General features: G+C 43.1%; 1 protein-coding gene across 1 annotated transcript in view; it reads right to left on the bottom strand.

Moving 5' to 3' along the window:
- Positions 1-14,860, bottom strand: part of NAA25 (N-alpha-acetyltransferase 25, NatB auxiliary subunit) — a 988,861-nt gene that overhangs the window by 249,296 nt on the left and 724,705 nt on the right. The window contains exon 18 of the mRNA XM_078667429.1: positions 5,397-5,640. Coding sequence (XP_078523555.1) covers positions 5,397-5,640 — 244 coding nt within the window. The remainder of the gene's footprint in view (positions 1-5,396; positions 5,641-14,860) is intronic.

Below are 14,860 nucleotides of genomic sequence, written 5' to 3'. Positions count from 1 at the left end.
TTTCAGACCTCTATCTCGAGGGCTGTTTCGTTACCATGCAGGACGTAGCAGAATCTTCTAGAATAGGAGTTGCAATTTTAGCAATCTGCTACAATAGCAGCCACGGCGCGCAAACTATGGCTGTCCTTTCCTGATTTTACAAATACACTAGTGACTTTATTAGCTACAGTGGGGGGCGGGTGAGGTGGGGGGAGTTTGCATACTCCTCACATACATATATAGGGTGCTACATGCCCACAGGAGATTACTGCTGCTTCATGTTGAGGAGGCTTGCCAGAAAGTCAGTGACTGGTCAATAACCCTTAATGAATGGAGGTAGGGGTCGCGACAGCGATAAGGATGACGTGGTTGTCCTTAATAATCTCAACAGACTGGTGAGAGCATTTCCCTCCTTCCCTGTGGCAAGATGGCCCCTGTGCTCCTGCTGAGAAGCCCATTTCCGCATACGAAGAGCACAATATCGAGGGGGGGGGGGGAACATTGTGGACCTTAAATGGCAGCTGGGGGGCAACAAGGGAACTGGTGACTGCAGAGGGAGCTGCCTGACCCCCATGTCTGAACTTAAGATGGCGTCCTGAGGCTTCAATGTGAGTACATCCAGCACAAGTGATCCCCCCTGAGGCTGCACAGCTGGATGGACACTCTTCTACAATAATGTTTGGGATCCTCGGGGGCACACCTCGAGGACCGAAGGGGGCATACAGCCAGGGGCACTCCGTGCGGTGCGCACATCGAGGCACTAACGGATTTTGAAGGCGAATCACGAGGTCCCCGGGAGTGGTGCTGGGCCTGGACCTGCATATATGCCTCCTAAGAAAACACAGCCCAACAAAGTCTCAGGCTATTTTGGGACCTCCAACGCAGAGGACGGACAAGGCCAAGAGCGCATTCAGACGGCGGGGGTGATGGAGCTCACCCACAAGCAACTGCTGGTGACGCTCAGACTTCCCAAAATAATTGCGGGATAACATCAAAGCAGATAATAGCGCCTCCTTTGATGCCTTTAAATCTGAGATGGGCTCCAAACTCAGTGATCTGAGGGCAGATGTTGACTCTGTGAGGACCTGCACCCTTAACCTCGAGGTGAAATGCCAGCGCTTCTCTCGATGCCTTCAAATCTGCCCCTTACCCTTCCTTGCTCCATCCACCTTGTCCCCTATGTTCCCCTAACCCTTCCTTGCTCCATCCACCTTGTCCCCTATGTTCCCCTAACCCTTCCTTGCTCCATCCACCTTGTCCCCTATGTTCTTTAAATGCTTTTCTTGATACGTATGTAACTTTTAACTGATGTAAATTGCAACATTATTGTTCCTCATGCAAAGCCCTGATTCCTTCGTGTCTAGACAGCGCTATATAACTCATTAATTAAATATGATCCCATTTAGTACTCTTTCTCTCTTTGTCTACTTCCCTAGCTCCCATCACCTCTACCCTTAATCTCTCCCCTTGCCTGCTTCTCTGCCTTGCCCCTGACCTTTGTGCCCTTTGACTAAACACTCCTTCTCCCCTTCTTGGGGAAAGATCTAATATTTATACTCTGGAGTCTCAGCGAACCCGCTGAGAGAGTCCACTGCGCCAAGGGAGCCACTCACAGCTGAGGTATGGTATGGCACCCCTTACCAAAGCACTCCCTCTCCCTCTTTTGGGAAAGGATCCAGTATGTAGGCCTCAGGTCTCAGAGAGTCCACTGCGTAAAGGGAACCTCTAGCAACAGAGATAGGGAAGTGATACCACTTCCCCTGGGATCACAGCCGACTTGACTTTGGACGTTGCTTTGACTAGTCTACCGGTTTGTGTCCCTGTCGCCCTTCCCCTCCTCTTTCCATGCTGTGTCTCTCACCCTCCCCTCCTCTTTCCCGCCTTCATTATCTGTCTACTTCTCCTGCTCCTACCCCCCTCCCCTGAATCTCTCCCCTTGCCTGCTTTTCCCCTTACGTATTTGTGCTTATTGTTTATCTCGACCTTACAAGTAAATATGTTGCCACGCTCTAATAACTGTGTAACCTTTGTAATGATGTAACCTGTAACTATGATCTGATACTCATGTAAAGCGCTCCAATACCTCTGGGTCTCGCCAGGGCTATATAAAACCTTTAAATTAAATAAATAAATCTGCGACAGGTTCAAGCAGATTCAGTATAATATTGTACACATAGTATAGATGTCCCCTCAGAGACATTACATATTTCCAGATAGGGGGCAATGATGTCCCTGCTGCAGAATGATGGCATCAGAATTTTTGCAAGTGCTGCGGCATTGCACTGCAATTGTACCTCTCTGGTTGGAGGTTCTGTCCTGTATTAAACATGTTATTGGCTTGGATGTCCCCAAACGGATTCTAAGTTGCCTGCTAGGGCGACTCCCTGATAATCCTAAAAAACTGAGCAGGAGATATGAGATACTGGGGCTCATTGTGGCAAAGCGGTGAATAGCGATCCACTGGATTAGCCTTTAGCCCCTGAAGGTTGAGGCTTGGAAACAGGACCTAATTGAGTGGGCCAGTGCTGAAGAAGCACACATGAAAAAACACGCAGGGACGAGTGCAGGCTACTTTTTGGCCAAGGGCACTATGACACAGATAATACTGGAACCCCCGGAGGAAGTTATCATATGGGAAAACATTGAGACGGAGGGTGTGGGTTGAAAGATACAGGAACCCGAGGACTATATTCCCAGTCCAGAAATAGTTTATTACATTTGTCTGACTATATGGAATGACATTGACTTTTATTGAATAGATTTCCAAGTGCCTTTTCTTTGTCTGATTGGAAGCTGGGGGAGGGGGGGAGACGGGGAGGGTATTTCTCTATAATAAACAGTTGGTGTTTCAATGTGTGCAAAGGGGCTTGATGGCAATTATAGGGGCATTACAGGGGCTTGATGGAAGCAGCCAGTACACTGAACGGAACATTATTAGTGATTAATGACTGTATGGCTGCATTTCCTACTACGCAATTCTTTCTTGCCACTATGGTTTTATTTACTGCTGAATTGTATGTCCACCAACCATTAAAATTCTGAAAATAAACATGTTATAAAAAAGTGAGGCATAGCTTCTTCATCATTAAATTGATTGAACTAACATTGACTGATGTGTGTCAAGTCTCTCCACAAATTCCTCAATGGTTTCACCAACTTTCTGACATTCTTGGTTGACCATGTATCTTTCGTAATCAACATTTGGCAACAGATTAAACTAGAGATTCACATTTTTTTAAATCTGAAATTATGTGACTATTAGTTTGCTGCATTATCTTTATGATTTCTTTTACACTATCACCAGCAAAACCTTTGATACATACTTGACAATCTTGTTGTTATCAATCTCTTCAAGTGCATCAATTAAATCATCAAATTTCTTTATCCACGCAGTCAATCTACTGCCGATATTTTGCTTTCTGGGGGTATCGAACGGTAGTGGTGGTTTCAGGAAAGCCGCAGCCTTGTAATAATTTCTGGGAGTGGCAGATATGGAGGGTGGAGTTCTCTTTGGCTACTTTTAATTGTGAACCTGTTCATGTGAGCCATCTCTTAGGCCATGAGACTTGTGGCCCTCTGGATCATCCTAAAGACTTTTGGAAAGACTGCCTCAGTCTTTGCCTCCCTTACAGAAGCAGTGTTTTACTGTTCCAAATATATTGGAAGTGTTTGGTGATTGTCACGCACTTGTCAAACACAACCACTGTGCTTGTTCTGGGTTGCAGTGCCTGCCGCAGAGGTCATACCGGCTCACTTTACTCCAGTTCTGATGAGTGAATAACAGATTTATTCTTTGGCATGCCTTGTGTGCGCTTTGTCTTCACCACTTTTTAATTGTAACGTTATCTTGCGATCTGTGATTATCAATAGCTGCTCTTTGAATACCTGGCTGTATCTTCCTTCAGATTGAACACTCCATATTATGTATGGCAGTATATTGCGTAGCAGCATTTGTGGTGAAAATATGCCTTATCTAGTGGTATTTTCCAATGACAAATAGTCTTCAACTGTGTATTCAAGAGGTTATAATGAAAAAAGGAGTGAACAACTTTGGAATGCACAAATTTATTAAATGGCAGCTCAAGATTTGATGTGTCAAAGTAAAGTCATCTGGTAAACCTATGCATTTTCATTCCAGGTCAGAACACCAGATTTGCAATTCTGGGCTTTAATTAACAAAATCTGTGCTTTTGGGGAATTCAAGAGAACCAACTTGACTAACAGACATAATAATGATGTTTAAAAAGAAAAAAGCCCAGACTGAGAAAACTATGATCATCTGTCATGAAGTCCTAGGGCAACCGCAAATTGAAAGCTACTGAATACTGAGAGCAAAAAAAGTGCAATATGTGGCATGTTTATTTTTGAAAACTAAGAGTATGTCATATTTGGAAACTTAAATTACTTTAAAAAAAATTACTAACCCCGATTCATATAATTTATAAATCATTGTGAAATTATTCAAATGAAATACTTCCCATAAAAATCAATGCAAACTGTTGTAATGTAGCTCTTGGCAGCCTTCATTTTTAGGTCAAAAAGGCTCAGTATCTTCTCCACGATGCAGACCTCTAGAACCTGTGCGGTCCCAAGACTGGAGGAGGCAGTGAGTGTTTCAGTTGGAGGATTCCTTGATACTGCATAATAAATAGCTAGGGACAGAAGGACTTTGCTACAGACCATCATCAACTGAGAAAGTAATGGCAACACAAATTCAAAACAAAGTTAAAATGTTTTTGGTTATGTCAGAGTGAAATCTGATCGACATTAAGAACAACCTGCACATTATTATGACTGAGCATTTCTTGAAACACACATGGACTGGGGGGCTTACCATAAAGATGCTTCACTCTGGCAGGCATGGAGATAGCATAGCATAACAAAGAAAGGAGACTGGTCATCAATGTCTATCCTGAGGTTTGGTGCAGCGCCAGGGTAATGGCCAGTTTCTGCACATAGCCGAAGGATTATGTGCTGGGAGTATGGTAAACAATGGGGGGCAAGGTACAGCCTGGCCTTTTGTACAGAATATAAAACAAAGTTAGGGTCAGCTGCAGGCCATGCAGGTCTCACTTGCAGACCACTTCGGGCATAGCCAGTCAGGTGCCTGTAGCAGCACTGGTGAGTCACTGGAAGAACAATGAAAGATATCCAACAGCTTCTGTATATACCTTCACACTAGTCAGTCTAAACATGAATCTCCCTACAGCACCAGCAAGCGTAGAAGCAAGACTACATGTGATGATGTTCTGTAGGATGACAAGAAAGCCAGTGAGAAGCCATTAAGCAAATGGTAAAGCTGGTGAAGCAAACCAATGAGCGATGCGGAAATTTCAAGTGTATTACATACTATAACTGGCAAACGGCAGGACAATTAAGGCTTGAATTAAGGAGAATATCATCTTGTGGCAGCTTACCTGGATGTTCTGTTCTGTAAACCGTTTTCCTGAGTCCACTGCACTATCCAGCTGATGAAGCAGAGAACGGATGATATCAATTTTTGATGAAAAGCCATTCTCTGTGGTCTTTTCTGAATTCTTTGGCTCAGGTGTATGGATAAGAGATGCAATTCCACTAACCAACCTTAAGGTTAAGGACCGGATTTTCAACCATATCGTTTCTTCCTCCAGTGATAATTTCATGTGCTCTTCTGAAATGTCCCTGAAAACAGAAATCAGCTATTTAACACTACATAGCATGGAAATACGTTTTTCTCGCGGCGCACCTAAGCAGATGTGGCCTGTCCCCATATACCCGAAACCAGATACCGATAATTCAAGCGGCACACGCTAATGCCATGCACACTCACCTCTGCCCAGTGGCATCCCACGCCCGTTAGCCGCAATAACACATACCTGCTGACACACATGAACACTCTGCCTACCAACACACCTCATGGAGCACCCCACAGACCACAGCTCTTACTTTCTTATCTTTCTTTTTTACTCCCCTTTTCCCTTCTCTTATTATTGTAGATCCCTATTACTATTGATGTGTACATTTGTTCTCTCTTCTTCCCCCCCCCCCCCCCCCAGTTGCTCGAGTTAGTGGTATATCGTCATGCTCTTTAGCGGACACATTAGTTAAAATAATTTGGGGGGGGAGATGGTAACTACTGATCTGCAGTACTCATGCCTACAGTTGAGGGGCTGCATCACATAACGGGTCTTTTAGACACGATTTGTGATAAGCGGAACTACCACATATGTGCAAGAGTGGGCATTACCTGGTACACTCGTGGAGCCTGAGCCATGACCGCGACTGACCCAGGGGATGACACACCCTCTGACGCAGTGATGGGCACACACTTGCATCACGTTCGCAGACCATGGCTCTGTGACAGACACCGCTTATTTACTTCCCGAACACTGTCTCATCACCAGCTAATAGCCCATTTCTCTGTGGAGATGGGAAACACTTTTCTGTTACATGTGAAGTGAGGCATTGTTATTTGACTCAGATATCTATGTCCCCTCTCCCGCGTTAATGGTTGTGATACGAGATACATGTACTATATAATGTTATTGCTATGCATGATCATTACTGGGAATTGGAGTGATAACTTCTTGCCATCCTCAATGTATTGCATTGTACTGTAATAATACATTGGAATATCAATAAACATATTAAAAAACAAAAATGGAAATATGTTTTTCTCCCTTTAAAAGGATTGTAGAAAGAGTAGATTTTCAGTTTTCAGAGAAGAAAATATTACTTCCCTTCATTAACAGTATTTCTGGTGGATACATAATTTCCTTCCAGATTCCTCATGTTATCACTACCTTTTTCAGACTGTCTGAAAACGTTGTCCAAAGAATTGCCACCAATTGGCACCAAATGGCTCCAGGACGTGAGGTCCCCGAAGCATATGAGGAGCCAACCAGTTTGGTGACAGTTTCAGAGTCTTGTGAGGGAAGTGACAAGTCGCTAGGAAGACTAAGTATACCAAAGTTAAGTAACCTGATTGATACATTTTCCTGCAGATTCCCCACCTTACGACCTTCCAGGGAGGTGGGGGTAGTTAACCAAGGAAATCATGCAACACTGCTCAGGCAAAGTACCCGCCACTGTGTCCCTCAGATGTGGGCAGTAGTGCTATGTAAAGTATGCAAGGACTACCAAGTAGGTTGGCAGCTCGTGGAAATTGGGACGTATCAGGAAAAAGATGTGGAAGCAGGCAAGGCCCTCGTGCAATTAGTACAAATGTGCTCCTGTGAAAATTTCCTGGACACGGTAAAGAATATCTTGAATACCCAATACATAATGTGAGCTTGCCCACCACCATGCCCTTTTTACTTCCAGCGTAGCCCATAAAGTGCTGCTCATGAACTGGGTCTTTCCCTGTGTGGTCAATGTATAATGACACCACATGCCAGGGGTCCAGTCTATGCAGACAATCCTCGTGGTTAAAAACTGGGGAGGAAAATCAGATGAAGGCTTAGTAGACTGGACCATATGATACACAGATACCTCATTGTGTAAGAAGGGCGACAGGTGAGTAGGACCAACTTATCTAGGTAGAAAATGAAGTGCCTAAAGTCCTCTGATTTTGTGATCAGAAGTAATCACCAAAGATAGAATTGTTTTTAAGAGTAGTCAAACTGGGCAGCCAAGCATCAACTCGCATGGAGATGCCATCAAGAAGAAGAAAACCAGGCTCAAATCCAATGAAGAACAATAAAAGAGTGTGAAGGTGGGCGTTCTGGAAGTCCAGGGAAATCAACCAAATCGCCTGAGTTTACAGCCTATAGGACCTGGCTCAGAGACTGCATCTTTCCCTGCCAGACAGGCAGGTTCAGAAGACAAATGTTTAGGATAAACCTTAGACCTCTGATCTTCTTGGGGACAGAGCAGTAAAGGGACTACAATATGGTGGCTTTCTCTTCCAGGGGTACCACCTCTATGGCCCCTTTGTCCAGGAAGGTAAGGACACCTCGAGGATCAAGGAATGCGTTGGTGAACATGCTCTGAAGGAAGTGTGGTGGTCTATGAAAGAAAATAGGCTGTAACAGATTGCAGAGAATGGTAAGGCCTGGATCTGCTGTGGGTGCCCTCTGTATCAAGTCATGCCTCGAAAGGAGCAATACAGCTGCTGCGATGCTTGGATGATCTGAGAAGGTTGCCACCGATGTGTCTCCACAGTGCTAAAACTAGGAAACTTTCAATACTTTTGAAAATCTAGCTGGCAACAAAACATGCGTTACAAGTTTATTCATGGTAGTGGTCAGTAGGTATGGTCTGTTACTGCCCATACATCCAAACAACTTTATCAGAGAATCCAGACCCTGCAATAAACTTTATTTCATTTATAGTCAGCCCTATTGTTGACTGACCAGTATTTTTGCATTTTCAACTAAGACCAAAACAAACATAGTATGGTGCCCCCATATGGACAACCCATTCTACAGATTTTAGATGTTACAAATACAATTTTCTATCTAACCGATGTGAAGTACTATACCATTAGCATTATGTATGTATGTGACTAATCTGACAATTTTGCCACTCTACCTAGATTTTGTTCCATACGCTTTAGGTGCATCTAAAATAAGCTCTGTACATAGCAAGATCATTAGATAGCTAAAGATACTGTACAGCTTATTCACAAGTTCCCAAATTGCCTAAGGAATTTACTCAAGAATAGGAAGCCTTATCCACGCAAAATCTCCTTATAACACATTACATGTCACATGTTATTTCTGCTTCCTTTTGTAGGAGCTAACAAAATAAATCTAACTTAGAACCCTAACCTATTAAAAGAAAAAGAAAAGAAAGTAGAAAAACAAACATTTCCAGGGTGTCCTGAGTGCACAGTTACAATATGGAGGAGTGGAGAGCGGAGTATTCGCCTCCCACGACCAGCGTGAGAAGGCCCGGAAGAGATCAGGATGCTTGAACACTATGGGGGGGGTTCTATCAATTATATCAAGAAAAGGTGGAGGGCTTGCAGCCTAGACCCAGAGACAAATATCCCACCAAGGTACTCCAAATGTAATCAGAACTTTTTTGGGAATCTTCGATGACATCGGTCATTCGCTCCAGGGCTAAGGCGAGACCATAGACGGGCGCACCATTGGGTAAGAGGGGGCCTCAGGTTTTACCAGGCAGCAGCTATGGCCATCTTAGCTGCCCCCAAGCATAGCCACATAATGGAACGGTCTCCATGGGTTTGATGTTTGAGGCGGGTTCTCAGATACCCAAGAGTGCGTGTTCTTGAGAGTCAAAGATCGGGTAGCCCAGGATTTGTTTGATTTGGGAAAGGATCTTCTTCCAGAAGGATTAAATAAAGGGACAGTCCCCCCAAATGTGAATCAAGTCCCTCAATAGTCTGCATCCCTGCCAGCATCGATCAAGTGTGTTTGGAAAGATAGCGTGTAATTTCTGGGGGTAGAGATACCATTCATAAGTAATTTTGTAGTGGGCTTCCCTCAAGAACATAGAACGGTTGTACTTGGTAATATCTTTATAGAGGGAACACATTGCTTCTCCGTTGGAGGAGCCTGTAAAATGCCATCCTAAAATCTTCTGTTTTGTGGAGCAGTCTGGGGTGGGCTGAGGGAAAGCTAGAGGGCGTATAAGAAGGAGAAGGATCCCTTACCTGTGATACCGGATTGGACAAATCTTTCCATCTGGAGCAGTTCCCTGGTCCCTGCCTTTGCAGCCGAGGTTGCTGTGCCCAGTGTTTTAACTGAACATAATGGTACTCTTCCGTGGATGGGAGCTTAAACCCGGTTACGCAATCTGCAAATGTCCACACCTCTCCCTTATGGAAGAGGTCCGATATCCATTTATTGAAGGGCCCTTCTTCAAGTGCAGGGGGGAGAAGAGTTGGACTAACGGCTAGGACGGTCGACCTCGAATCTGGGGAACTGGGTTCGGGTCTCGGCAATGACGCTGAACATCCTCTGATTCTGGGCAAATCACTTAATATCCCTGTGTCTAACAAAAATGAATGTGTGTCCTCATGTAACGTAACTGGTGCTATGTAAAGTGCTCCGATACCCAATTCGGGTCAAGTTAGCGCTATATAAAACTCTGAAGAAAAAAAAAGGCAGCGTTGAAGTGAATAGGGGTGTAAGGGGACAGAAAAGTGGTCAACGAAAGGGCTTTAGTCACACTGTCCCATATCTTTAGGGTGGGTGCAGTGGGGAAACTTAGGTAGGTGTTAGACTGTCCATCTTCCTTTCCAGGACAAATCCCAGATCGTTTTTCAAGCCACCTGTCTATTCATATGAAGTCACAATTTGTAGTGTAGTTCCTATTATCCCAATAGGCTCTGCGCATTGGAATAATACCTCCAATAGTATAGACCTAGACCAGACGTTAACTAGGTCTTCTACTGTCGATATTAGACTTAAAGTTTTGGGTTTGCCAGCTAGCTCAGAGTTCACTAGAAACTTTCTCGAATAGACAAGGAGGAGTTGAACCTCCCTGGATAGACAAGAAGGGATTTAGTTTCTGACAACCATAGAACATGACAACTTTGCTCTCCCCTAATCAAGAGTGTATCTCTAGAGTCGTGTGAAAACAAAAGACAACTTATTTTACTCAGTCAGTACGTGCATTCTTAGTTTCACCAGATTGTAGAGAAAAGGAAGAGACGGGCGTGTTCAATAAAAGATGTTATTTATTGATCAGTCTCTTTTCCCGTACAAGAGAAATGAATTGATATTATTGCAATACTTATGGTTAAGTAAAGTGCATACAATAAAAGCAGAAGTATAAAATAATACTGTAAAAACATTTATATGGTTTCTAAGCCATATAGTGGTTTAAAATGGATAAAATAGATACATACATATAAACATTTGACTAATCGTACTCAACTGGTGCTTCTAACCACGCCTACCCCAGTGTACCTGACCTAAGCCTAATACGTGGGCGGGGATAGACAGTAGCAGTCTAAGTTAAGTTTGTTTTGCCAAGTGACTGATTCAAGAATTCTCTGCAAGGGGTTATTCAGTTCCGTACCTTGAATCTAGGATGGTTGAGGGATAGTATCCCTCGTCTGAGGTCTCGATATTCCAAGCTGCCTGCAAGGGCTGCTCGGAAGCGCCGGAGCTGGATTTCTCGGCAGGAGAAAGGCAGCGTCTCGTTCTCAGCGCGTCAGGAAGGCGGGGCAGATAGTGGGCTTCGCTCTCTGCTGGGCTTCGGGAAGTCTCGCTGCTCCGATCTCGTCACCACCGCGTGTGTTTGCTTAAGGCAATATCGGTAATATTTATACCTGTAAGGTGCCGAGATTGACGTAAGGATGGACATAGATACGTCAATAAGGATGTCATACGAGCTGGTCGTTAGCGCATTCTTTTACTGAAGTTCTCGGTGAAATCAAAACAATGGCCGCAGGGTTTTTCCCAGGTTGTCATAGGTTTGATTTGTTTTGAGAACTCCGTATGCCTTATCAGGGGCTGGAGGAATATTGCTTGCCTAATTAGATGGCAAGCGTTATGACCTAATCAGATAACGCGCTCCTGTGCCGTGGTCTGGCGTAATCAGATAACGGTTTCTGCATCATGGGATGGCTGCTAGTTAACTCGTTAACCAGAATAGGGTCAGGAATAGGGGGATCGATACAGAACCTATAGGAATACATCACACCCACTCCACGCTAACTATGGCCATATTTACGAATCTAGGCATAGTAAAACATACTGTAGAGTATCGTGTATACCTTACCACCCCAAAATACACATAATGCATTTTGAAATTATGTAACATACGGGGAAAAAATTAGTCATATGTACTATATGCACTCAAGCAGTAGAATAATGCTAAAATAATCACGCATATGTATACATTATTAGTAATTGAATATTAGAATTACACATGAAATGGCTCTTAATACAGAAGAAAAGTTCGAGACCACTTCATCACAGTTCAAAAATATTTATAAACATACCAGCGGGCAGCTAATGTCTATGAAGTTTCTAAAAATAGAAATTAGTTCTCTAAGAATAGTTCTTACTTTAAGCAGAAGAAAAGTGTCCCGTAAAATTTAACAAAAATATTTTGGGGCTGCTAAAAAATTGCTGTCCGTGAACTGGAGGAAAAGTCGATCTTGCTACTTTATTATTAAAGTTGAAGGCCAAATTTCAAGGTGTCGGGAACGCCGTGTGCTAGCTTGTTCAAGAGTCATTATTTCTGCTCTGGTGAGAACATCATATCGTTGAGACTGCTGAAAAAGCTGTCAACAGCTTCCTGTGAGAGTTCCACTAACTCGGAAAAGGATGTAACCATGCATTCATGTGAATGATTGTCTCCATTGACGTTTTGATTAGTATTGCTGACAGAAGGTTGTACCTGATCGATGCTGCTTCCATCTTGATCTTCACTACCCCTTAATCGTAGTGGTGAAGTTTCCACGAATGCAGTCATCAGGATTGGCAGCCGTTGAGGGCAGCACAATGCATGAGCCTTTACCGGACCCAACAATGTTTCTGCATCCATTGGCGCATCCGATTGTAGCGTCAGACAGGTGTCCAACACGCATTCTTCTCCGCACAGCATGCACCTTAATACAGGTAAAACACATCTTTGCCATATCGGCCGAAATGAAAGAAACCAAGTCATGTTCAGGTCTCTAAGCCGGGTTAGTCCCAGGATTTTTGATATCCGGTCCCGGTATCCAATGGCTCGGATTGTTTCTTCCCTTGTCGCAGGTGTTTTGTCTGTGACACGGTTTGCCATAACGAAATATAAGGACTAAGAATAGGATTCCTGCAATTAGTCCCAAAATGAGGGGAACTCCTCCAAAAATCGAATGGACGAAGTCTGGAAAAATACCCAGTATGGCTTTGAATGGTGTTAATGCCATCGAAAATACTGTCTTAAATACATTTGAGACTCCACTGGTATCAGAAATATTTAAGATTTCATTCAGGATTTCTGCGAAATGTATGGGGGAATTAGTTGATAACAATGAGTGAATCTCTGCAGTCGTCCTTGCGACTAGGAGATCATACGTTTCTTTTGATGACGTGAGCCTGGTCGGCGTCTGAAGAAGCACTGTTTTCATTCTGCTTAAAGTATCAACTCGAATAGAAGTAATTTTCAAGTGAGGCCATGCCCTTGCCTCCCTGTCTGGAAAGGAGCTGGGGAACAATAAGCGTCCACAGCACATGACCTTCGCAGTCGTACTAACGAGATAAGGAACCCCGGGCAGTAGACTACAACATCTGCGATCCACAATTAGAATGTAACTCCCGTTATAGAGTCTTTTAAAGAATGGTTCTATCTCTGTTGCAGGTGTGCCTAGCTGGTGACATGAAAGGTTATTTGAGTTCCCTTCACAGGCTCCATGCAAACTAATTCCATTACACAGAAGTGTACCGCTTAGTGACATCGCACAATTATTGCCACTAAGAAACACTTTCTGTCCTTTATTACTGACACATGCATGTGAATAGGGCAAGTTCCATGTTGTCTTAATGTACCCTTTTCCCAATTTTTCGTACATGCCAGCCTGTATATATTTTTGGCAGTATTGAAACCTGAAAGTAGATATCGGAATATTAATTATCCCATGTATTATCCATTCAATGACAGGTCGTTCTGACATTGTCAATGGTAATCTCTCGAGTTTCTCAATGCTCAGGATAGTATAATCAGCACCCTTTTGTGCCATACTGATCTGTTTATCAGTAAGGTTAAAGATAGTGAATAGTGACGTTGTGTTGATTAAACGCCAAGGCACATAGCCTGAACGCAGGTTTTGTAACGTCCAGCCAAGCTGTACAATAGAACGCAATTGAGACTGACCGTGTTGTAACAACAGTAAGTCTTGCGATATTATGTCGATTGCTGATGACACAATGCTGTCCAATGAAAAGATTCTGGAGGACAGAGTCATTAACCCATTGTCCACTACAGAGAGCGATTTTTCCAAATTAATACGGTCAATTTCCCGTATACTTTCTGCTGTCTCAATTTGAGTTATCTTCCAGGCCTCGTTGTAAGCTGCATATATAGAGGCTGCTATGAAGCGTTTTTGACGCTGTTTGCGTGGTCCCATAATGAAATCACGCAAGTCAGCACCATCAGTAAGTAAAGTTAGGTGTTGCTTAATTTCTGTCAGTGTGGAAGTTTTTAGCCAATGAAGGCAGAGTTTGCCCACACTGTAGGTGGTGATTATCCCTGGGTGTTGTCTTTGGGAATATCTAGGGTCTGGCCTGGTCAATGTGAACCCCTGTGTTTTGTTCAGGAATCTGTCTTGACAGTTATTAGTATCTGTGGGCCAGATTAACCATTGTTTCCAATCAGGATTTGTTCTGTTTTGGTTTAATACATAGTTTACGTCTATCTCTTCATCTGCAGAGTTATTGCTGTTCATTGTTGGTTTTGGAATAGACGGTTTATTTAAGTCTTTGATTTTGGCTAATCCAAGACAGGTAGTTTGTTGAATAGTTTCATTCAAGAATATAATTTGTTCTGGGATCATGCAGGCTCTAAACAATGATTCTATATCTTGTACTTGCCATTCTTTTGTACCCCAAACACTTTTTACTTCAACATTTTTGTCCCAATAATCAAAACCAAATGTATTCATTTGTTCAAAAAATGAGTCCGAATATATCAATTTTGTGTTTGTAAGCATGGTTTTTGTTCCTGTCTTATTTGACAATTTGAAATAAAATGTTTCAGCATTACTTGTGTTGAACCCTGAAAAGTATGAATATTTGTCATAAAAGGTTCTTGAGCTTCCTTTTGGAGGGGTTGCACAATGTTCCCATTGATTATAATTTAAAACATTTCTAGGTTGTGCTGATTTATGTAAAAAATGGTTACCATAGTGGTTGTAGCAGTACATACTATCATAATTAGATGAACCCTGCAAATAATCATGTTTGGTAAATTTAGCAGACATCACTAGATCAGACATCAT

Source organism: Lissotriton helveticus, chromosome 11, assembly GCF_964261635.1.
Source record: "Lissotriton helveticus chromosome 11, aLisHel1.1, whole genome shotgun sequence".
Classification (NCBI taxonomy): domain Eukaryota; kingdom Metazoa; phylum Chordata; class Amphibia; order Caudata; family Salamandridae; genus Lissotriton; species Lissotriton helveticus.
The sequence above is the reverse complement of the archived record's forward strand: the minus strand, read 5'-3'. Positions and strand labels throughout refer to the sequence as shown.